Here is a 24883-nt window from a genome sequence, read left to right on the forward strand (position 1 = left end):
TGTAAACAAAACAAAGGCTATTATATTTTTGAGAAATAGAAAGGCTAAGTTAAATGCTAAAAATGGAGAGCATAACTAAATAAAGTTAACCTGATGATGCGCAGCATCGAAACCACAGTCGTAGGACATTAAAAGTGTGTGGAAGTACAAAGTTTGTTATTTTTACCCTCAGCATAACTAGAGCAGTTTGAACAGTTTACCTATCTTGGATGTGTTTTGGAACAAGATGGTCAAAATAATAGGGACACAGGAGTAAGAACTGGATTAGGCCGAGAAACTTTTACTAGGAAGAGGGAGTTGATGACAGGAGCACTGAGTGAGGGTGTTAGAAAAAGATAAGTGAAAACCTTTAATTTTAAGCATAGTTTTGCACAGAATTGAGACTTGCCATTTGACAAGTGCGGGCTGGAGGCTTTCGAGAAATGTGTGTGTGAGGAAGCAGAGAAAAATTCAAATGGACGAAAAAGATAAACAAACACAGAAGTACTAGCCATGGTAGCCAAGGAGAGAGATTTGTTGTGAGAAATCCAAAAGACAGAGGATACGTGGAAGCACAATGGCTTGATAGTGATAGAAGGAAGAATGTTAGGCAGGAGAGATGGGGTAAGAAAAATGTCACGTATACCTGTTGGATAGAACAAGACTGACAGGTAGACTACCCCAAATGAAAATACAATTCCCACTTACCAAGAAACAAATTAGTTTTCATTGTATGCATTTCAATGGCAAGTGAATGGTTTGTAATAATTCCACCTGACTGTGAAATGGATAGTGAATTGTGGTTTTCTGCATATGTACTAAAATAAAAAATGGCAGATAAAAAGCCAGCAAAAATTATTCAACCATGGATATGTGCCTGGAATAAAATAACATCAGCAACAAAATCACAGAGTTTCTAAAATTCCATATTGCATACTTTGTATTGTTTATTAATGGCCACTATTCACCAGATGCAGTGATTTACGGGAGCATCATGACATCACCATGCATGGGATTCCTGTAGTGCATATATTTATCTTTGATAATCTGACATGTTTCCTCTGTCGGGATAATATGCACCTTTTAAACTTTATTCCTCAGTCATCAGGAAAGAGCCACGAGAAATACACAGATATAACATAAAATTAATAAAATATGAGCCTTTTACAAAGATCTTGAGGAGAACTGCCTCGATTGCATATTCCTCATTCATAAGGAAATCCATTCCATTATGTACTTTGAAATCTATCCTTTGAAGAAAGCAGAAATTTGAAACCCTAACATCTAATCTATACCCATTTGAAAGTTCTAGCGACCTTCACTTTGCACAAAAAATTTAATAAAATATTTGACAGAATAAAGGTAACTTACACATATTTTCCGAAAGAACTACTTTTGCCAAAGAACACCATTTCCAAAGTATTTCTTTCCTCAAACCAAATATTTGTGCATTCACCTTCAATAGCGTGCATCTTTCAGCCTTGATAGGAGAGGCCGATGCACCTTTGAGTTCCTTGAGTTTGGTGGGGATGATGCTCGCTACAATTTTGCAGCACTCTGTTGTGCACAATTTTTGGAAGAGGGAGAGGAGTGATTTGGAGGAATGCCTTTCTATGCTCGGAATAAGTAGGAGGCACTGTTTCCCAGATGAGAGGCCATGACCTGCAGGGCTAGCAAACATTTCCCAGCTGACTTTGAAAGCAAATGTTTGGTTTCAGAGGCACTGTGTGATGCTTGGTCTTGATCAACTATGGTATCACTCCAAGGGGGAGTGAGAGCGAGCTACAAATATTACATCGTGGCTTGAATTACAATATTAAATCCATAGTTTTTCAGCTTTTATTGGTAAAAAGGAATATTTATTATTGTTACTGACATTCATAATTTCATTATTTTACATAAACCAAATGCCAGTTGTGCATTCAGGATAGTCTTTTTGCTGAGACCAATGATTTAGCTTTGTCAGAACAAAATTTCATTATTGCGAGCTTTTTATTAACAAGTTTTTCCTACATTTATGCAACTTAATAATGGTTTGAGTCAATGACAGAACAAATTAAGTGAAACATCTGAATTCAAATTCTCAAGTAAAAATTGCTGTACATTTCTGTTGAATAGGCTATAATGTGATAAATTAAGTTGAAGTCCAACTCGCACTGTCTCAATTGCAACAAAATGCCAGGGCATTGCCCCATATCCCACAATGAGCGATGCATTCCTTTCTCACCACGTAATGCTATTAAAATTGGATAAACATAATATGTACACTCTGAGGAAATAAAGTTGAAAAATTAGTGATTATAAAAACCGAGCAATAGTTGCAAAGCAATGTATTGTAAAGAAATAGTAAAATTACATAGGTACATAAAAATTTGTGCATACAAAAATGAATATCAGCCAATGTGCTTGAGGTAAACAGTTGATGACTAGCAAAAATACATAAATTTATATTGAGATCTGTAAGGTGCCAGAAAGAGTTATTCAGGGCAAAAATATACACAATGTATAAATAAATAAAAAACATGACTAGTATGGTAAGGTTAACAATAAGAACTTTCATAACTTACCTTCATTAGAGCTTTCAGCCTGATTTTTCAACATTTATGTCTGTATTAGCATACCATACAGTACAACAGTACATGGAACATTACTAAACTTCATAATAACTTGTTAAATTGAATCAAGTATTAATAAAACTGGAATAGCTATTGATTGGTAGTCTCAAAGGCAAGAAAATGATTAACTGATGCAGACAGATATGCGCATGAGCCTAGCTGCAAATTAATTGCGATCTTTAGCAATGGATCAATAAGATACTCTGTAACACAGTAAATACTTAATTAGGTCATAGAAGTAAGTGGATCACTGCTTTCTTTTCCTTCAAAAGGTATCCAGAAATCCAACAAACCATTACCATATTTTGACAATTTCCATCAACTTTTAAATTTGATTCAACAATTAAATTGCCGTTGCTTTGAATTTAAAATGTTTGGCCAACAACACATTTTAATAAATAAAACACACACACCATAAAACCTCAGGAAATTTATCCTCTTTTTGGAATGAAGGCTTCCTAAAAACTTCAGTCGAAACATTACCATATCGTGAATCTGATTCTCCCTGAGGTCTTCCCATAATCATCAATCACACTGAACAACAACCTCCAATGGTGGACAAAGAATACAATTTTCAAAAGTGACAGCCTCCCAATTCAATTTGCAATAACTTCTCTCCAAATACTCTCTCTCTCTCACTAGGCTTTCCAATGTTTCAGCGACAGGCCGCCCTCCCCACGCAGATCCGTGGCAACCACCTGCTCAGAACGCCTGCCCCACAGCACACTTGCAGAAGCAGGTGACAGGAGACTGTTGCACAACTCACTCCACCTCGCCCTTCTCATCCTCGGGGACAATTGACTTGAGGACTCCATCCACCAGTCCCTCAACGTAGTGCTGCATCTCCTTGGAGACATCTTCATCTCCAACATCCCCCTCTGCGGACGTACCCCCGCCCTCCTCCTCCTCCCCCTTCTTTGGAGGCTTCTTGGATGAGGGTGACTGCCCCCCAAATATCGGCAGGTAGGAGGGACGGCTCTCGCCATTGGCCTGCTGCCCACCACTCCCCCCGTCACCCACCACCCCTTCCCCCCCTGTTGTTCCATCCTCCTCTGCCCCCCCCTTTCTGTCGCTGCCATCATCCTCATAGCCAAAGGGAAATGGGGGGAAGGCTCCTGATGGGACACCCTGGGGGGTCATCACGGCCGAGATGTACGTCTGGATGGCCGCATTGGTGTTCTCCGCCCTCTCCACTTCCCTGCTGGCCTTGGCACCAGGATGGACACCACCCGACACACACTGAACCCACTTCACCAGGGAATCCTGCAAGTGCTGCACCTGAAATGGACACCAGTGCCACTGTCAGTATTGTTGGTCGCACTCAGGCAGTATGTCGTGCCCTGCCTATCTAGCACCAAGTGTCTTCAAGGACACCAATTACATATAATTCATGGTATCTGGCATAACTTTATGGAATTGATTCATATTGGAAATGAAAAATAGTAACTTTGTGATTCCACTGAAAAATTTTTATTACGAAACAATCTGAGTTTCAATGTTCAACCTGGCCTGCAGATGACGTTGAACGTCGAGACCCAGGTCATCTCATAATAAAAATTTTCAGCGGAATCACAAAGTTACTATTTTTCATTCACGAAACCAATTACCATTGCGAGAAGAGGAGCACTGGACATTTGGATTTAGGAAATGAATGAATGTTGATATTAATTGAAGCCATACTAATGTCAATATATATATACACACACACGAGGGTCATCCGGAAAGTAGTACCCGTTCGTGAAATAAAGACACAAAAGTAAATATTAACAAACATAAAAAATTTTATTTGAAAGAGGATACTTTAAACTACTTCTCAACATAATCTCCAAGCAAATTAAGGCATTTGTCATAACGTGTGACAAGTTTCTGTATTCCTGCTGCATAGTCCTTCGCCGCCAGCTCATTGAGATACGCGAGGGACCCATCTTGCACAAATTTTTGCATAATGCAGATGGTGTTTAACAATTTCATGAACAATTGTTCGAGAAACATTGGGAAAATGCTCACAGATGTCATCAATTGTGACGCGCCGATCGTTCCTCACGAATTCGTCAACTGAGCTCACCAGTTGGTCTGTAATGACAGACGGTCTCCCCGAACGCTCATCGTCGTGTGTGTTCCCCCTCCCCATGTTGAAGTTGCGACACCACCGCCGAACAGACGACTTGTCCATTACATTGTCTCCATACACCTCCTTTAATTGGCGATGAATATCACATGGGCGAACGTTTCTTGCATTGAGGAATTTAATCACTGCCCTCACTTCACAACTGGCGGCGTTCTCAATTTTTTTAAACATTGTAAACAATCACAGAAACAACACAGGCAATGCTAGCGTCACGCAACTTGGCTCAGAGAAGGCAGACAAGCCACTGAAGCTATCTGACCTCGTCCAGCGGCTACTCGCGTCGTCAGCACTTCATGCGGCACGAACGGGTACTACTTTCCGGATGACCCTCGTGTGTGTGTGTGTGTGTGTGTGTGTGTGTGTGTGTGTGTGTGTGTGTGTGTGTGTGTGTATGTATATATATATATATATATATATATATATATATATATATATATATATATACATATACATATACATATACATATATATACATATATACATACATATACATACATACATATACATACATACATATAAATACATATATATACATATATACACATATATAAACACACATATATATATATATATATATATAATTAGGTAATCTACTGGTTAAGGTAGGTTCTATTTGGATGGACATACCTGTAATTACTAATTAAATAATTTGTGACCCCTAGCAAAACACAACATCCTACTTTACATCAGGTCCCTCTTCAGCTCTGAGTATCTTCTTCCTCCCTTCATCCCATCCAACATACCTATCCTGTTCATTCCCTTTCCTCTTGCCCAGCAAAAATGGCTAAGCTGTCAATACTTACATCACAGAATCAACCCCAAATACATCTAATCAATAGGTTGTAACCTCTAAATCTCAATTAGTGCCCATTCTTGCTTGACTTGTTTCCTACTTATTAAGAGAATTCAGTAAGATAAGAGTAAAAGATAAAATGAAAGAAATCTTATGGCTTTGATGAGATTCCTGGTTGGCTCACATTAAGATGTATTAATTTATTGGAGGGACCTTCCTATGCAATGAATCCCTAAACAAGGGTATATTTCTTAAGATAATAAAAACAAAGTTTTGCCTGCCTATAGATAAGTAAAGAAAAATTAAATTAACAACTTCAGGCCAATCTCCACACAGAGTTCATTGTCAAAGATTTTTGAGTCCTAGGTGGTTGTACAAGGTCTTCATGGGAAAATAGTAGTAGTTTTTATGGGAGGCGACTGACACCTGAGGTTATTTGCGCCATTAGGCATGGATGGGAAAGGATGAAGGGTGAAGAGAAACCCAATGTCAGCGTCAGCCTACTCCTGTCGAAAGGCACCAAAGGGTCCACAGTTTAGCGTCCCATCCGATGGACGTCTGTCGTTCTCTCCACATGGCAGGGATAGGGATACTACTGAAAAATATTTGTTGTCTCCAGGATTTGAACCCGGGACCTCTCGGTGAGAAGCTGGTATGTTAGTCACCACACCATCCCTATCCCCTCATGCGAAAATGACTGTGTATGTTTTGCTTTATCCATTCACCAACGAGCAACTTTTCTGGCATTCTTACAGCAGTCATCCTACACACATGAAACATTCCATTTCCTACTCACTATCCGTCCACAGCCACCATATTTGCAGTACAGAAGAAAAATTACAGCCTTCCCGCACCAAAAGACATTACCCTGAACCATTACTCAGAAAGTATATTTTACCAATATCAAACAAATTCTCTAAACACAACAAGAGCACCACTGACAATAACCTCAATTGGCACACTACAGTTTTTTCTGGTATCCAAAAGTTATATACAACATTATAGAAACTCACGCACATATTGGCCATAAACAAAGTCATTGCAAAATTTACAAACAAATGGCATACTGTGTGTTGCGGAAGTCCTCCCAGCCGAGGCAACATACTCTATTTCAACTCTTCTCTTTCGCCAAAGCATGACTGCCCCTCTAGCAGTCCCCAAGAGATGTTAAAGATGCCCTGCTTTTTGCCCCATCACCAACTTCTGGAGCCAGAACAACACTTTGAACATCACCAGTGCACCATGCCCAACTGGGTGCATCTTTTACAGTGCATGACATGCCCCATGTTTCATGAAGGGGAATGTACAACATCCCCATCATTACGCATCAATAACCATTGCCCTTTTGTGCAAAATATCTTCTGCCCTCTCCCACCTCAGCTCCCCCAGATTGACAACAAGGAAATCAATGACTACTTTGCCGTTTCCATAATCCTCTCTCAACCTGTCCACGCACCTTCTATCAAAGTCCACAATTAAGTTGGTGATTAATCTGTACCCTCACGGCTTCCGATCAGCTGGGAATGAACATTTTACATTGATGTCACTCACCATTCCTTTCATTTTTCATTCTGGCCAGCACATTTGACCTAATTGATTTCTTGCCTCATCACCCAGCCTCCCTCACACCTAGACCTCCTCGGGAAGGCCCAGCCACGGGGTTTGCCAGACTCTCTCTCGTTCCCATTCTCCCCTCTGGCCCTCCACTTGCGGCACATGCTCAGTCTCTTCCTGCCTTGACATTAGCTAACAGCCAAATATTTGCCATGCAAGTTGTTTCATTTTACGCAAGCATTGTTTACCATTAAAATTAGTTTCCATCCTGCACCTCCAAGATGTCCTCAGGTGAAACAACATATGATGCCTTGGGGATAACTCCACCTGCACTCCAAGATGAGCCAACCATGAACAACATGGCCTCTTCATTCATAACAGCCAGTCAACCAAGCACCTTAGGCCGCCTCCTCACCTCACGAGTGAGGCATGTTTCCAATACAATATTCACTCAGAAGGATGTATAAATCCAATTTGGCCTACCTGCCCTTGAAGTGTGGCACAAGTTCTGCTGAGTTCAGCCACAACATTTGCATCAACCAAGGCAGTGGGAGTTGCACCGGATGGCACAGCATCTAGGGGCAGCGAAGCCATGGAGTTGGCACCATCGACTGGAGACTGAAGACAATTTGGAGTGCTTTTGTTTTGCATGGAGAACACCTGATTGAGAGAGGCGAGCGTGAAGAAGGTTCAAATTAGAATGGAAGGCACACATAAACACTCTTTATGAGTATGCTGGAAATTGAGATAGGTAAAATATACTGAAATAGTGGACTCTTCATTGTGTTCCAATCTCCTTTGATGGTAGTTGCCCATTATTTGTCCCTACCTTTTAGCATTAAACCATTCTAAAGCCTTACCTTATTAGGAAATATAATAGCAGAACGAGTTGGTAATTATGCAATTTTCTAATAAAATCTGGAAAATGTATGGGTTGGTATTGGCACCTAGGCACCGAGAAATAATACCAACTTAGCCCCAGGCACAGTTATCGAGGATCATTGCTCTAGGCTCTCGTTTTGGGGTTCATAGTTTGCTTTCCCAAAAAACCTACCCCTCATAATAATGTGGGGAGGTAGCGGCACCCAGGAGCAAAGGTAATGGTATTGAATTGCAAGTTCCCGATGTTTTGCCAAAGCACCATTCCCTGGTAAAATGTATATAAGGTCCACTAGGAGCACTTCTTGTCACTAGAAGTATGAGTTAACTTCTACATATAAAATGCAGCAAAGACGTTTTTTTAAAACATCAGGCATGTATTTGTATCAACCTTCAAATGAGAATCACGCAATGATGAAGTATATGGCCAACTGGAAGATGGTCCAGGAGCAGTAAAAGGGAAGGAGAATCTAATATTGAGGGGAGACTGGAAGGGTGTGGTCAGAGTGGATCATAAGGGGAGCAGCATGGCACATTTGGGATTGGGAAAACAAGAAAACAGAGGGGAAAGACATGAAATGAGAAAACATGGTGGTGGCACACACCCCCTTCAAACAACATCGAAGAAGAAGATGCACATGGAAAAGACACACATGTGGGATGGGGCAATGCATATTGCGAACATTCTCCTCAGAGCGAGATACATGAACCAAGCTCAGTAATGTAGGAGCAACGCCAGTGCGGGTATCAATCACAATCACCACCTGGTGGTCATGAACAGCCGACTGCGATACAAGAAGATGAAGAAAGAGACACTGGAACCCAGATGAAACACAAAGATACTGGAAAGCAAGCAAGAGAAAAAGTTCACCACAGCCATCATAAGAAAAACAAAAGGATGAGTAGTAGTTTTAGGGGAGGCGACCGACAGCTGAGGTTATTTGAGCCATTAGGGATGGATGGGAAAGGATGAAGGGCGGAGAGAAACCCAGCATCAGCATTAGTCTACTGTCAACAAAAGGTGCCAAGGGGTCCACGGTTTAACATCCCATCCGACAGATGGCGTAGTCATTCAAAGTGCCCTCCACAAAGTACCTCAAAAAGGGATAGGGATACCACTGAATAAGATCTGCGGTCTCCAGGATTCCAACCTGGACCCTCTGGGCAGAAAGCCAGTACATTGGCAACCGCACCATCATGATCCCCTCAAAATAAAAGGGCTAAGTGAGACTAGCATAGAATGACTATGGAACAACAATGTAATAACTGAAGAAGCTGACGAGCAACTTGTGAGTAAGGTGGCAAAATCTAAGCGACCATGTATAACAGCTCAAATAAGAAACCTGATGGAGGCAACAGCAAAATGCGAGAATCAAAGAAATGAAACTAAGGAAACCTCAGTAATAAGTTGTGGAACCAAGTCAAACGAGAGTGCAAGATGGCAAAGCAAGTGCGCTATTGAAAGCAGTTGCAAGGAAATCAATGACAACATAGAGAAGGGAAACAGCAAAATGACTATAGAAGTGCTGAAGAGACTATTCGGAGAAAGAAAAACAAAATCCCACAACATCTAAGATGCTAGTTGAAAGATATTAAAAGAAGATGAAGACATTCGGAAGAGACAGAAGGCCTTCAAGGAAGGAAGTAACCTGCCAAGGGCCAAAACCACTCGGAGGTGATTGAATTCAGGGAGAAATCTTGAAATAAGAAGATGATGAATGGGGCCCTGAAAGAAGCTGAGAATCGAATTCAACAGAGACATGAACAAACAAGATAAGAACAGCAATGCACCAGGGGTTGACAAAAATAAGGAGAAATATCTAGAATTTCAGGATCAGAGTGAAGGGCACCCTCTTTGGAATAATCACCAATGGCTGCAATAGCAGAAAACTACCAGAGGACCTTAAGGGGAAAGCAATGATGCCCTACCCCAGAAACCAAGAACAGGATGAATGAGAAGAACAGAGATGATTGAGCCTGCTGTCTTATGCATAAAAAATGCTTACTCCGATGATAAGCTAAAGCATAGAAGGAAAGATAGATGAAAGTCTCATGGAAAACCAATCTGGATTCAGGAAACACTGAGGCACAAGAGAAGCAACATCCAGCATAGCTAAAACAATGATACCTGTAAGCAAGCCATCATACAAGTATACAGCACTCGTGAACTAGGAGAAGTCCTTTGACAACATTGAACAGAAAAAGATGTCTTAGATACAAGAACTAGAAGTGCTTGGAATGGACTACAGTGATATAAGAATAATCGATCACCTCTAAAAGAATCAGGTAACAGCAAGTAAATGAAATTGGAAGAAAATGGAAGCCATAATGAACAAAGGAGTTAGACATGGATGCAACCTCTGGCCAGTGCTATTCAACATATATCTAGAAGAGAAAACAAAAGAAGCACAAGAATTGGGCACCAAAGGAGTTAAGGTGAATGGTAACATAATTAAAATGCTTTGGTTCACAGATGAAATCTCAGTAATTGCAGTAATGTGAGAGGAGCTGCAACTCTGAATGCTATTGAGACCCCGTTCTTGAAGATAACAAAATCCTTGGATGTGGAAGAGAGAAGCTGAAGGCAGATATCATGAAACTAGAAGAAATAATCTTTGATCTACCCACACAGCAATATAACATAGGATGGAAGAAGCTCAACCGATAGCAAGCTAAGAAGGCAATCATGAAGAGGGGGCAACTATTGTGTGCACAGAACCTGGGTTGCAATCAAGGAAGCAGTTTGTCAAAATGTTCGCATTGAGCATGGCACTCTGTGGACCAGTGGACTAGCGAATAACTGAATCCTTTGAAAGATGATGCTGAAGGAGACTGATACTGGAGATTAGAAGGACAGACAAAGTGAGGAAAGTGGAAGTATATGGGAAAGCAGAAGAAGAAAGGACAACCAATGCGGATATTTCTAGGGCAAGGAGGAACTAGATGGAAAGGACACACATTGAGGAACAATGGATTAGTTAGAAATATGAGAGAAGGAAAAATTAAAGGGAAGATCCCGTGAGGAAGACCAAGTGACAAGTAGTAAGGATAAATTAAGACTACGTAAAACAGAAAATTTATGAGGGATTCGGGGAATTAACAGTGATTAGAGAAGAATGGAGGGCTGCAATAAACTAGTCTTTGATTGATCAATTGACTGAAATATACCCCACAGTTAGAGGCTTCACTTTGTGGAAGCATTTCGTGCCCATGTTGAAAGTGAATTGGTAATTCTGTGGAAAAATACAAAATCTTTTAAGATGGTTGGGATTGAAACACAGAGAATGATTATATAGTCAAAAGCACATGTGATAATGGACAGGATGTCAAGGATGGGCAGTATTAGGAAGAGGGATGAGACGGGTGTCTTCCTAATATGGATGCCAATGAGTCTCCTATCCCTCCAATCTACTCCAATTTTCCACCACACATTAGTTAATTCTGCCCATGTATTCTCTTGACTCGCTTATTTTTATTTCATAAGAAAAACTGAATTAATGGTAATAATTATACCTCCTTCCAGAGGGACTTGATGGCCTCCATCTGCTGCAAGCGTAACTTTCGCTCCTTTCCCAGCTCCCCCCTTGTCGCTTCCAACTCCTTCGACAGCAAACTGCAGAGGGGGAAAGGAAAGAAAGACAGTTGACTCAATTTGCAAGAGAACTCTGGTAGGAGTCTCCCTCTGTCCCTTAACACACCTAGTCATGCTTGAATGAGTTCAAAGACACGCACCAAACTGACACAAAATTCAAAGGTACTTCATAAATAGAAAAGTTTGATATTTATTTACCATATTTTCAAATATTTGATATTGAAATTTATTATTATTAACTGCACTGCAACAGTAAATATATTAATTATTATTATTATTAAAAATACACATGTGCTGGTAGACATTGTCAGGTGGCACACAAGTCCCAAATAATCACAAAAGATAATACATAAAACCAGACTTCAAAACACAAATCTCTTTAACAAAACAAGTGAATCCCCATCATTAAGGGATTCCAAATAAAAGTATTACATTCTACAAGTGTTCAGACCAGGGCATGGAATAAAAATCTAATTAAAAAAGCCATTAACATAGTGACAAACCCGAAGTTTGATATATGTTGGTAGATTTTACCAAATATTAAGCCCAAAGGCATGTGAAATTCACTCAACAGAATAGGGAGACTTGTTTCTTTCCCTGTAATCTAATTAAATAAATGCTTTAACTATTAGGCACGAGGATGAAATTTTTGATGGAAATGTTGAAAAGGAAATAAATGCTAAGAAAATTGAGGACTGTAACTCATGGGGAGAATAAAGACTTTTTGTATCAAATGGTCAGAGACTTATAATCATTCAAAAAGGCTGACAAAGAGAGAGATGGAAAGAGAAATTGGACAAGCAATTTGAAGAACAAATGAAAAAGGATAAGGGCAGAAAATCAGGCAAAAGCATAGGTAGTTTGATTTTTTTACTTAATTTTTAGACCTTTTCCTTGTTTTAATATGCCTTGCCTCACCTGATTCCTCAAGAGACATTAAAGTATAGTAGCATAAGAATGACAGTTCAAAATAACCATGGAGGACAAGGTCACAGATAATCTTTGTCAGATAACAAAAATACGACATTAGCTGCAAAATAGGCCACATCAAACCCTAAAATTGAAGTGAATATTGTTTGTTTAAATAATGGGCAGGTCATTGCTTCTCAATTACTTAATTCAATAAGAGTCTAAATGAAATTATTTCTATGATAATAAAGTATAAAACACTAACTTTTCACACTCTTATTCAAAATTAACTAAAAATTGTTTCAAGATATTGTTTTTTTCTCAAAGTAATTGGACTGGAGACTGGGAGCACAATGCACTTGCATTCCACAGCTAAATTACCAAGAAAATGACACCAGTCATCGAAATAATGATCGACTAATTTCAGTATTTCAAATCAGCATTTAGGGTGGTTTATTCCAAAAGTATTATACTTGTTATAAGAAATTGAAAATAAAGGTCTCACATAGTAACTAAAATCATTTCTTGAAAACATACTTTAGGCGTTATTTTATGACCAATAAACCAATGCATGCCAATATCCATGTTTACGGTGTCAACTGACATTGCTCGGGAGCATCTAGGAGGGGAGGATTTGCTTTGATCAGAAGATGCCAAAATGAATCAAACTTCCACCTTAGAGGAGCTCTCAAATCAGTTAGTCACCTTTAGCATGTTTAAATCACCACACAAAACATACATCATCTTCCAACCGCACTTTAATTCTACGAAGCAGGTTGGCCCCCCTCCCCTGGTGGCTACCATGGGTCACACCGATCAAAGAATGAAGCACGTGCTTTCTCCCCAATTCAATCATTTTCAGCATGAGCACTTTAGTGCTTCTCGAATTTAATAAAAGCACCCAGCCCTGATGTAACATGCTTCAATGCTTCGAGAGATACTGCCGCCCTAAGGAAGATAAGAGCCGGATCACAGACCCCAACTTGGTCTCCAAGGCTCAGTAATGCCACCTACCGAATGTGGTCTTCCATCCTCATTGCCCTGATGTCCTCCTTCAAACTCCTGGGGTCAAAGGCATCTCCGTTCTTGCCAGTCTTCATTTCACTGCGGCAGCGGTAGCCCCTCCAGAGACTCTGAATCTTCAGCACGGCCCTCAGCTGTGCCTCCCTCGCCCTGCGAACTTTCTCGCCCCCATCGTCCTCCGCCTCCTCCTCCCTCCCCTCGCCATCCCCCTCAGCACCCACCCCATCCTCCTTTTGGTGCCGCCGCTCCACCGCCACACACTTGATCGCCTCCAGCTTTGAGATTGACATCTCGCTGTCCGAGTTGTCATCCCCGCTGCTCTCCTCCTCCCGCCCCCCTCCTCCGCCCACATCCACCCCTCTCCCTTCTCCCCGGCCCCCTCCCCTGCTCGCCGCAACCCCCCCCCTCGCCCCCATCCTCCTCTCGACCCCCTCTCCTACTTTCCTCGCCACACACTCCGATGGCTTCTTTATCTTGGCACCCCGGCTTGAGGACCTCGACACACGGCTCATGGCCGGGGAGTGTGGTGCGTGCACGTCCACGGATGAGCTGCGAGCGCTCGTGCCCCTCCTGGCACCACCGCTCCTGCCCTGCTGCAAAAGGAGAAAGCACTCGGCCAGTCAAGCCCAAGCCACCACTTAAGGCTATTGGGAGATCGACTTTGGCCGAAGCCAATGAGACTCCCTCACGTGTTTCTTTGGAAGGCAAAAGCATTGCCCGGCTCAACGCGTGCTCACTGACGGGCACTGGGCCAACCCAGGGGCATTATACATGCAGTGGAAAAACTATAAAATGGAGGAGCACGGCAAAAACAAAGAGGGAAAAGGATGAGGTTTTGCAGTCGGCATACACAAATGCCCTTGGCATTTTGTTTTTTTGGGCTATATAAAATCTATATTTGCAGATGAAAATTTTGATGAGCAAGATAGGAAAACGATCCTCAATCATTTTAGTGAGAATTTGAGAATGACTGAGAAGTACTCAAATATTGCAGTCTGGTTATAGAACTATAAATATTTGTGTAGACATTATACTTCAAGCAGCATTGATGAAAATGATAATAATAATATGGCTCCGGCAGTGTTATATGTCTTTATTTGATACAAGGATGGCATGAACAGAATACCTTTGTCTTTAACTTCTGGTGATAGAGGGGAGATTTCATCAAAAATAATTAACACAAAATCTGGCATAATTATTCCTTCAATGAAAGGGTTAACAACAATGCTAACAGTCATGAAAAAAACATGTTTCAGAAAAGAAGATCAAGTATCAGAACCTGCTGCATACACTGAGGAAGATGTCACTCTGCACAGTTGATAGTTCTCATGCATCTATGCTTGGTATATGGCCTCACTGATGGATTAACTTAATGGGAATATTAATTGTTTTCCAGCCTGAAGGGTAAAAGAAGGCGCACTTACACAGTGCATACAGTGAATCCCAGTACTCCTCAGGTCCAAGCAACATAAACCTGAAGAGTTCCACACTTGGTGACTGTTGATGTGGTCAACAGATTGCAAATTCCTTCTGGAGTCTCCGATTATACAGACAACAATTAAACCCAATACATGTTTGACACTAAGAGGATGGACATATTGATAGCGATTATTATTTGTACACATTTGATAGTCTACTGTTTAAGTTAGGTTTTGGGTGGATACATTCAGTTACATTACAACACGTTTGTGCCTCTTCTAATGAAACACAGTCAGGAATGAGACTTAAAAATAAACCCTTCTTGAATTCAGCATACTTCCTTCCTGTCCACATTCTGTCGGACAGCCCTATCCTATTCCTACCCTTTCCTCCTTTGCCTAACATTTTCCCTTCCATCACAGTTTTCAATATCCCACTGTTGATCAATTTATCACCACATATACGTTGAACAGCATCAGTGATAACTTACAACCCTGCCTTTCTCCTCTTCCAAACACTGCCCATCCGGACTCCCCGTTCCCCACTCGCACCTGAGGAGTCTGAGATATGTAAAGATTAGGGATTAGCCTCCTTTCCCTCCAATCTATTCCTATTTTCTGCAATATACCCATTAGTTTTTTTAATTCACTCTATCAAACGCTTTTTCGAAATCTACGAAAAAGGCAAATACCTCCTGGTTGTACTCTATATTCCTCCCGATTAATAATCTCATCACTGCAATGGCATCATGCGTACCTCTCCCCTTCCTAAACCCAAACTGATTATCCCCTAAGTAATCATTTGCCCTACTCTCTATCCTTTTGTTTATGATCCTGAGAACAACTTTAGCTGCGTGTGATATCAAACTTATTGTCCTATAGTCCTCAAATGATGTAGCCTTCACCTTTTTCGGAATAGGAACTAAAACTCATCTCACAAAGTCTTCCGGCCAGATTCTCTCCTCATAAATACTACGGATCAGCCCATATAACCTCTTCCTCCCACATTTTCCTAAGCATTTCAATAGTTCCGCAGGGATGTTATCCACGCCCACAGCCTTGTATAGCTTCATCTCCCTTAATGCCCTTTCTATCTCATCGTCAAGTACGCCTGGACCTAAGCTACCTTCCTCTACGTCTTGTTCCTTTTCTATGTCTAACTTTGTTGGTCTAAGTTCTTAACTATACAGTTCTTCTATATATTCCTTCCATTTCTCTTGGATCTTTCCTGGGTCAACTTTTGTCTTACCCGCCTTATCTCTAACTGTTAGCATAGATCTCGCTTTCTTACTTCCCGATAAAGATTTAACTTTGCTATACAGCGCACCAATTTCACCCTTTTTCAGCAAACATTCCATATCCTTGCATTATGTCTTCCACCATGCTTCTTTTGCTTTATTTGTTGCCCGCCTCAATTTATTGCTAAACTCTATGTAATTCATTTTGCCTAACTCTGTGCTTACATTCTTCCATTTTCTAGTCCCATCCATCTTTGTAATCATCTCATCTGTGACCCATGATTTCATTGTCCTTTCCCTATTAGCAGTTCCTATAGTTTCTTTTGAGGCTCTCAATATCCATTTTTCTATATATTTCCATGTTTCCTTGATAGTACTCAGCTCCTTTCCCCCTCTTGTCTTCAGAAGTGATGCTTAAGACCCCTAATTACAGTATTCTAACTTTAGTCCAGCTCAGGAAATGTCTCTGTGAGTGATTCTGATTATATTTGTATGGTGGCAATGTGGTGCATGCATGAAATTAATTTATATCTGTTCAAGTTTTGCCTAGCTAGAGTGCTTGAACATTTCAAATATCTCCCCTTATTCTATGGCATCTAAACAAGGCCTGCAAAATGCTTCAGTTGACCTATTGTGTTATTGTGCTCAGAGCTATCACAACACACATATTAGATGCAGCTAAAATGCACAATGGAAATACGATCTGAAGAGAACCATTCTCATAGCAATTACATTGATGAAAATAGTAAGAATCGACAAAATTATAAAGCATTTTCAATTTAATTCTTTAACTCCAAACAGCCAAAATAAGAATGCACAAAGTGTAATTTAAACATACCATCCAAAGAGGTAAATTGTCAGAATACTCTATCAAGTCAATAGACTAATGATGAAGCTACAAAACACGCTTTGTCATAATTTATCCTATCTACCTTGCTCTTAGTGCACCTACAGAAATTGCATACTCCTAGAATGTTTCGATAATGTGTAGTCTCACATTGCTGCCAAATATACACGCTACGTTGCCAGATCCTTATCTGTCATGATCACATATAGTCTAAACATGAGTCACTATATTGTAATATTGTGGCCTTTTCTGTGCTTATTTTTTTGCAAGGGGACAAATATGAATCTCAAATCAAAATGAGAGGTAAGGACTTGCCTGCATGAATATGAATAGAACCAATTTGTCCCAAACATCTGGTAATTCTTCATGAGATTTGCAGGTTTCCCCAGTTTTTCAAATTGGCAGACACCATGTGATTGCATGCCATTCATTCACATAACTGGTTTTATGATGAATCAAAGTTAAGGTAGAATTAAGTCTGTGTATTACTAATTTCTAGCAAGCATGTGTACTTCATTACTTTCCACATTAAGGTGTTCAGAATAAAGAGTTCCACAACTAGTGTAATAGTCTTTTGATAGAGAATCTACCATTTATTCAATAAATTATTAATTTTTATTCTAATTTTCTCATTAAGTTAACTCACATTTAATGATAAAATTTTAGTGGTATAGTGCACATTTGGTGCTGAGAAGATGACATTTTTATGCACACATTAACAATGCAAATGAAAAAACTACATTTTTTAATTACTTTTTTGCATACGATTAAGCATTTAAATCATGACCATTATATGGTGCCAAAATAAGAAAGCAATTATTTTGATCACAACAAATGCAGAATACACACATTATTGATGAAGAAGCTCAAAGTACATCTGATGTTCGGAGGAAAGATGGATTTTCCATGCACTGTCAGACTTTTTTAAATACCTATGTTTCTAATTAAGAAATTAATATTATAGAAAACTAGCTGGCCCGGTGAACTTTGCACCGCCAAAAATTGATGAACAGTTTAGTTACACCATTTATAAATCAAGAACGGCTGTACCGATGTCAATCATACTTGACTTGTTGTATTAATATAAGGAAAAAAAATCAATAAAACTACAAAAATAAGTATTACAATATCTTGTCAGAAAGACATTTTCTTTATTCGATATATACATATAAAAGAAGCATGGTGGAAGACGCAATGCGAGGATATGGAAAGTCTGCGGAGGGAGGGTGAAATTGGTGCGCTGTACAGTAAAGTTAAATCGCTATCGGGAAGTAAGAAAGGAAGAGCTATGCTAACAGTTAGAGATAAGGCGGGTAAGGTAATAGTTGAAGCAGGAAAGATCCAAGAGAGATGGAAGGAGTATATAGAAGAACTGTATAGTTAAGAACTTAGACCAACAAAGTTAGACATTGAAAAAGAAAATGACGTAAAGGAAGGTAGCTTAGGTCCAGGTGTACTTGACGATGAGATAGAAAGAGTATTAAGGGAGATGAAGCTATACAAGGTCGTGGGGGTGGATAACATCCCTGCGGAACTATTGAAATGTCTAGGAAAATGTGGGAGGAAGAGGCTATATGGGCTGATTCGTAGTATTTATGAGGAAGGAATTTGGCCGGAAGACTTTGTGAGATCAGTTTTAGTTCCTATCCCGAAAAAGGTAAAGGCTACATCATGTGAGGACTACAGGACGATAAGTTTGATATCACACGCAGCTAAAGTTGTTCTCAGGATCATAAACAAAAGGATAGAGAGTAGGGCAAATGATTACTTAGGGGATGATCAGTTTGGGTTTAGGAAGGGGAGAGGTACGCGTGATGCCATTGCAGTAATGAGATTATTAATCGAGAGGAATATAGAACACAACCAGGAGGTATTTGCCTGTTTCGTAGATTTCGAAAAGGCGTTTGATAGAGTGAATTGGGAAAAACTAATGAGTATATTGCAGAAAATAGGAATAGATTGGAGAGAAATGGGGCTAATCCGCAACCTGTACATGTCTCAGACTGCTCAGGTGCGGGTGGAGAACGGGGAGTCCGGATGGGCAGTGTTAGGAAGAGGTGTAAGGCAGGGTTGCCCATTATCACCATTGCTGTTCAACCTGTATGCAGAGGAAATGATCAAAGAGGCATGGGAAAAACTGGAGGTAGGAATGAAAGTGGGCGGGGAATTCGTAAAATCAGTTAGGTTTGCTGATAACCAAGCTTTAGTTTGTCAGTCAGCCAAGGGGTTGCAAGCATTGCTGAGTGAATTGGAAATTCAGTGCGACAGGTATGGGATGAGAATCAATATTAATAAAACAAAGGTAATGCGATTTTCTAGAAAGAAAAAGGCTAAGCTAAACAATAAAATAGGAGGGCAAAAACTAGAGCGGGTAGAACAGTTTACGTATCTCGGCAGTGTTTTGGACCAACACGGTCAAAGTAGCAGGGACGTAAGGAGAAGAATTGCGCTAGGCAAAGAGGCTTTCACAAGGAGGAGGGACTTAATGACAGGGCGTTGGGTAAGGATGTTACGAAAAGACTCGTAAAAACTTTGATATGGAGCATAGCTATGTACGGTGCGGAAACGTGATCATTGAAGCAGGAGGATAGACGTAGACTGGAGGCTTTTGAAATGTGGGTGCGGAGAAGAATGGAGAAGGTGAAATGGACAGAGAAGAAAACAAATGAGGAAGTACTTGCCATGGTGGAGAGAAGGGTTTATTGGGAGAAATCTCATGGAGTCAGGAAAAGTTAATGAAGGGGGTGTTGACCGGCAGTGGGATGATGAAGACTGTGATAGAGGGGAGAATATTAGGCAAACGAGGAAAGGGAAGGAACAGGATAGGGATGTTGGACGGGATGATGGGAGGAAGAAAGTACTCAGAGCTAAAGAGGGACCAGATGTAGAGTAGGATGTTGTGTTTTGCTAGGGGTCACAACTTATATAATTAGTAATTATGTCCATCCAAAAACCTACCTTAACCGGTAGATTACATAATAATAATAACATATAAACATTCGGGTTTATTCTCTTCAGTCATGTGCCTTCTGATAACAACATTTTTTGCTTTGTTATCAGGCACAAGAACAAATAAAGCAGATGGTTTACCAACACGTGAACCTGCCACATACTACCTTGATCAAAAAGTTCCCGGAATAACCACCGTGTGGCGCTCCCATCGTTCCGATTTGAGTTCTGTTTTTTTTGTTAAATTGGTACATCTGTTGTTGATATTCCCTTTATATCTTAGTGTCATAACTTGACATTTGCAAAAGTTACGTAGCCAAGAGTACATCTATCTCTGTGTGTGTTGGCGATTTTTTACAATTTCAGAAATGGATTTAAATTTGCAACAACGAACTTGTATTAAATTTTGCGTAAAAAACGGATTTAGTGGCGCACGGACGTTGGAAATGTTGGAAAAGTGTTTCGGCAACGATTCTCTAAAAAAAACGGTCGTTTGCCAGTGGCACGAGCGGTTCAGAAGTGGTCGTGAGTCAATCGAAGATGATGAACGCAGTGGCAGACCATCGACATCGAAAGTCGGTGAAAAAATTGATAAAGTAAAAGAAATGTTGGTCAATAACCGCAAATTAACCATCAGAGAAATAGCGGAGGACTTGAACATTGCCTATGGATCCGCCGAAGACATTGTGGTTAATGATTTGGGTTTCCGTCGTGTAGCAGCAAAGTTGGCCTCAATTTCATGCAAAAAAGAGACCGTGTTGACGTCGCAAAAGACATGATTTGCGAGGCTGAATCCGATCCCACATTCATCAAAAGGATCATTACTGGAGACGAGACGTGGGTTTATGAGTACGACACGCAATCCAGACATCAGGCAAGTGAATGGCGTTCACCAAATGAGCCGAGACCAAAAAAACCACGTCGTTTTCGGTCAAAAAAGAAGGCAATGCTGACGGTTTTCATGGATTACAACGGTGTAGTGCATCATGAATTTTTGCCAGAAGGCCAGACAGTAAACAAAGAGTATTATTTGGGCGTTATGAGACGTTTGCGTGAAGCAATTCGCCGAAAGAGACCAGAAATGTGGGCAGAAAACTCGTGGATTTTGCACCATGATAACGCACCGTCGCACAGTGCTATCATTATTCGTAATTTTTTGACGAAAAATGCAACAAATACCATCCAACAGCCACCGAATTCACCTGATTTGGCTCCCTGTGACTTCTTTCTGTTCAATCGAGTTAAAAAACCATTACGGGGAACGCGTTTTAGCAGCCGAGAGGAAGTAATGGAAAAATCGCAGGAAGCACTGATGGACATACCGAAAACCGACCGTAACTTTTGCAAATGTCAAGTTATGACACTAAGATTTAAAGGGAATATCAACAACAGATGTACCAATTTAACAAAAAAAACAGAACTCAAATCGGAACGATGGGAGCGCCACACGGTGGGTATTCCGGGAACTTTTTGATCAAGGTAGTATAATTGAACATGAGAAGAACATCAGTTTTCTAGATTCAGACCAAAAACACTCAATAATTGGCCTTTAGATCTTTTAATTGTCATCATGAACGCAACGTGAATTGGAAATTGAATTTGCTTAAACTCAAAGGGCATATCGGTTGGGATCATGGGAATCCTCGGAATGAGAACTTCCTCATCTTTGAATTTTTCTTTGAGTAAAGTCGCGTGAATCACATTGATAATCAACTTTTTTTTTAACACCGAACGCGTTCCATTGCATACTTTTGGTTGATTTAGGTTTCGAAGCATCATGACCACCGAGCCAAATTTCAGCTGTAAATTGTGCGGTGGTAAGCCAGGCACATCAAAGAGTTCAAAAAAATACAGATGGATAGTTGGTGACTTCGTCTTCGTTTGTTACTCAATCAATAGATTGGAATGAATGCAGAGAACCAACGATTTGATTCTGAATCACTAAGTTTAAGTCATCCACACATTTGTCCTTAGCTGCCAAAATTGCTCGCTCACTCAACCATTTGTGATTTTTGTAATTATCAATGATGTTCGGGAAACCTTTGTTAATGAGCTCATCTTTCAATGAAATGTAATAGCAAACATTCAGAGGAAATGAAATCAATCCGCTCGATTCGTCAGCAGGAACGCGGCCATTACCGATAGTCAACATTTGCTGGGAGAAATCTTCAGCCAATGGGTTGTTCAGCAATGCAACTCTCATGTTTGTTGTAAGTAGAAGTTTCTTCATACAGCGCCACAGATTTGATGATTTGAGGTGAGTGTTCATTTCATCGGTAGCAGTCGATCTTGGAATGACCGGCAGCGTTTGGCGGAAATCGGCAGGCTGTAAAATCATTACGCCACCAAAGCATTTTGGGTCATTGCGCAATCTTACAATGTCCAGTCAATTGCTTCCAATGTGTGTTCGTGTGCCATCGTACATTCGTCTCATATGATGGTTTGAGATGCTACTAAAATTTTTGGCCATTGCAGACTGTTTCGAAATGTTACATGTCACTTGCTCCGAATTTTATAGGTTTAACGGCAAACTTTAACGCTGAATGAGCCTTATGGCATCCTTTCAACAATGTGGCTGTTATGCCAGAAGAAGCAACTGCTACCACAATATCCCATCTCGCACACAGTGCTCAAAAGCAATTATATGAGGAACGTCTTCCCAGTTCCACCAGGGGCATCCAGGAAAGATAAGCTACCATTTCCTTCATCTATTGCCTTCATTAATTTATCATTTTCTTCCTTCTTCTTCTGTTGGGGGTTCAGCTGGGGTTTGAACTGATTGGTCAAATTCATGTTCATCATATTCACGTTCATGTTCCAATTCTCGATTAAACGCGCCGTTCATTCCACGATCTGGTGCTGGCATTCCTATCTTCACCAATAAACTGCCACACATGGGGTAATACATGTCTTCAATCAACAGCAAAGCCTGGTCATGCATCTCCTCATTTACCTCAATATCGAGATTTCTCGAACTTACACGAATTCGATGTAAAATGTCTTGTGACATGTTATCCTTGTATTTGTTCCACAGGTCACGTGGATTGGATGGGAATCATGTCGAAAGGATGATAGCAAATAATGCGCGTATCTGACTTGGAGATGCAGAAATAGTTGCTTCAGCCATTGCCATGTCCCAATGATTATCATTTTCAAGCAAATTGAGCTCTTGACATGCAGCACGAAATGTTGGGTCCACTATACCATTAACAGTTCGTAGTGATTCGAACAAAGCTGGCCCTCTAACATTCACCAGTAACAACCCCAAATAGAAGCGTTCCGCATTCTTCAGATGATCTGTATAAATATGGCAAAGATCATCACTAGAATGCACATCCGGGTGACCAGGAACCATGCCACCTTGCTTCCGAAGTTGTTATTTCTTCGATGAAGCGATACAATATGATATTTTACGATAAGATATTACAATATGATACTTTTATGATATTTTAATGGTTATTCTGCTATTCTGGGCTGAGATGAATCCAAAAAAAACAAATATCATTAAAATCAACGATACAAACGTATTTTTTTGGTTCGATACTTTTACGATATTTTAATGGTAATTCTGCTATTCTGGAATGAGTTGTATCGAAAAAAGCAAACATCATTAAAATCGGTTCAACCGTTCTCGAGTTATAAATGGAGTAACTAACACAATTTATGACTTTCTTTTATAAATATAGATGTTTCCCTAACAAGGATCCACACTATTCTTGTGACAATAATGATAAACAATATCAGTAAATAAATCAAGGCTTGCCTCAAAAGTGATTAAATTGTATTAGTATTAATAAAGCCCATTATAAACAATGACTGATAGAAGTCCTTGTTAATTGAGATGAAAAAAAGAGTGATCATTATATTTTTTCATACTTTATTGTGCAAACCTTTAATTTTGTCACATTGTTAGTTTATTTTCAAGATGTGGCGTGACACAACTCTCATTGATTCCACTCCAGTATTGAATTAGCCGTAGCCAGGGCAGGTTGAAACATGTACAGTTTGTCCATGGTAACAATTCAGGCTAAAAACACAATGAGCCATTGAAATTTTTTGCTTAAAAAAAGCCACATAAATTTTGCTTTCACCTGAAAAAACTTGCAGCCAAGGCCTATGGCAATACCAAAGGCCTATGGAGAGTCTGTTTTTCTCAATGGCACAGCCAGGGGATGTTTTATTTGAAGAGGCAAGACTGAATTTCAAAGAAAAATTTTCATTGCCACCTTACAAATGGTTTATTATGCCAATATTCAGTCTCATCTCTTATGTGGTACAGTCTTTTGGGTTAATTCATCGTCATAAAAAAAATAAATCTATAACAGCCATTTTTGGGGTATCCATTAGACCTCCGGGCAGGTCATTAGTTGAGTATCTTAGAATCCTTCCTTTCCCTAGTTTATATGTTAAAAATATCCTCCTCTGCTTCCAACAAATACTACTTTCCATCATTATATAGTATGACCCGCAACAGAGAGAATACTCTATGGCTGCGTAGATTTTCGCGGCGGTGGCTTGAAGAATTCTGCATGTCCGGGTTTTCACCGCGTTGTTGTTTGAAGCCGACAACAGTTTCGCCGAAGTTTCATCCGGCGTCTTCAGGTCGAAGACGCCGGATGACGCCGAAGTTTCATCCGGCGTCTTCGACCTGAAGACGCCGGATGAAACTTCGGCGAAACTGTTGTCGGCTTCAAACAACAACGCGGTGAAAACCCGGACATGCAGAATTCTTCAGAGAGAATACTCATCTACTATAAATGGTCAAAATGCAACCTGTTCTACTTGAGGTCCTCACCATTCTACTTCTCAAATTTACAATGAACTTCCAAAATCAACTAAATCTATCATTTTCCCTGCTACTTTTCAAACAAAAGAGTATAAACTGAAACAAAGCAAGTGTATTACAGCACTGATGAGTTCTTTAATTACAAACTCAAAATGTTAATCTTCAGCTATAGT

General features: G+C 40.2%; 1 protein-coding gene across 1 annotated transcript in view; it reads right to left on the bottom strand.

The window, feature by feature from the left end:
• Positions 1 to 3356: 3356 nt before the first annotated feature.
• The window catches only part of Cep97 (centrosomal protein 97kDa), a 64408-nt gene continuing 42881 nt past the window's right edge, over positions 3357 to 24883 (bottom strand). Inside the window, exons 14-18 of the mRNA XM_071586412.1 lie at positions 13883 to 14065; positions 13464 to 13747; positions 11462 to 11561; positions 7553 to 7729; positions 3357 to 3872 (exon numbers count right to left, since the gene is read on the bottom strand). Coding sequence (XP_071442513.1) covers positions 3357 to 3872; positions 7553 to 7729; positions 11462 to 11561; positions 13464 to 13747; positions 13883 to 14065 — 1260 coding nt within the window. The remainder of the gene's footprint in view (positions 3873 to 7552; positions 7730 to 11461; positions 11562 to 13463; positions 13748 to 13882; positions 14066 to 24883) is intronic.

Source organism: Hetaerina americana, unplaced genomic scaffold, assembly GCF_022747635.1.
Source record: "Hetaerina americana unplaced genomic scaffold, ioHetAmer1.1.p SCAF_22, whole genome shotgun sequence".
NCBI classification, from domain to species: Eukaryota; Metazoa; Arthropoda; class Insecta; order Odonata; family Calopterygidae; genus Hetaerina; species Hetaerina americana.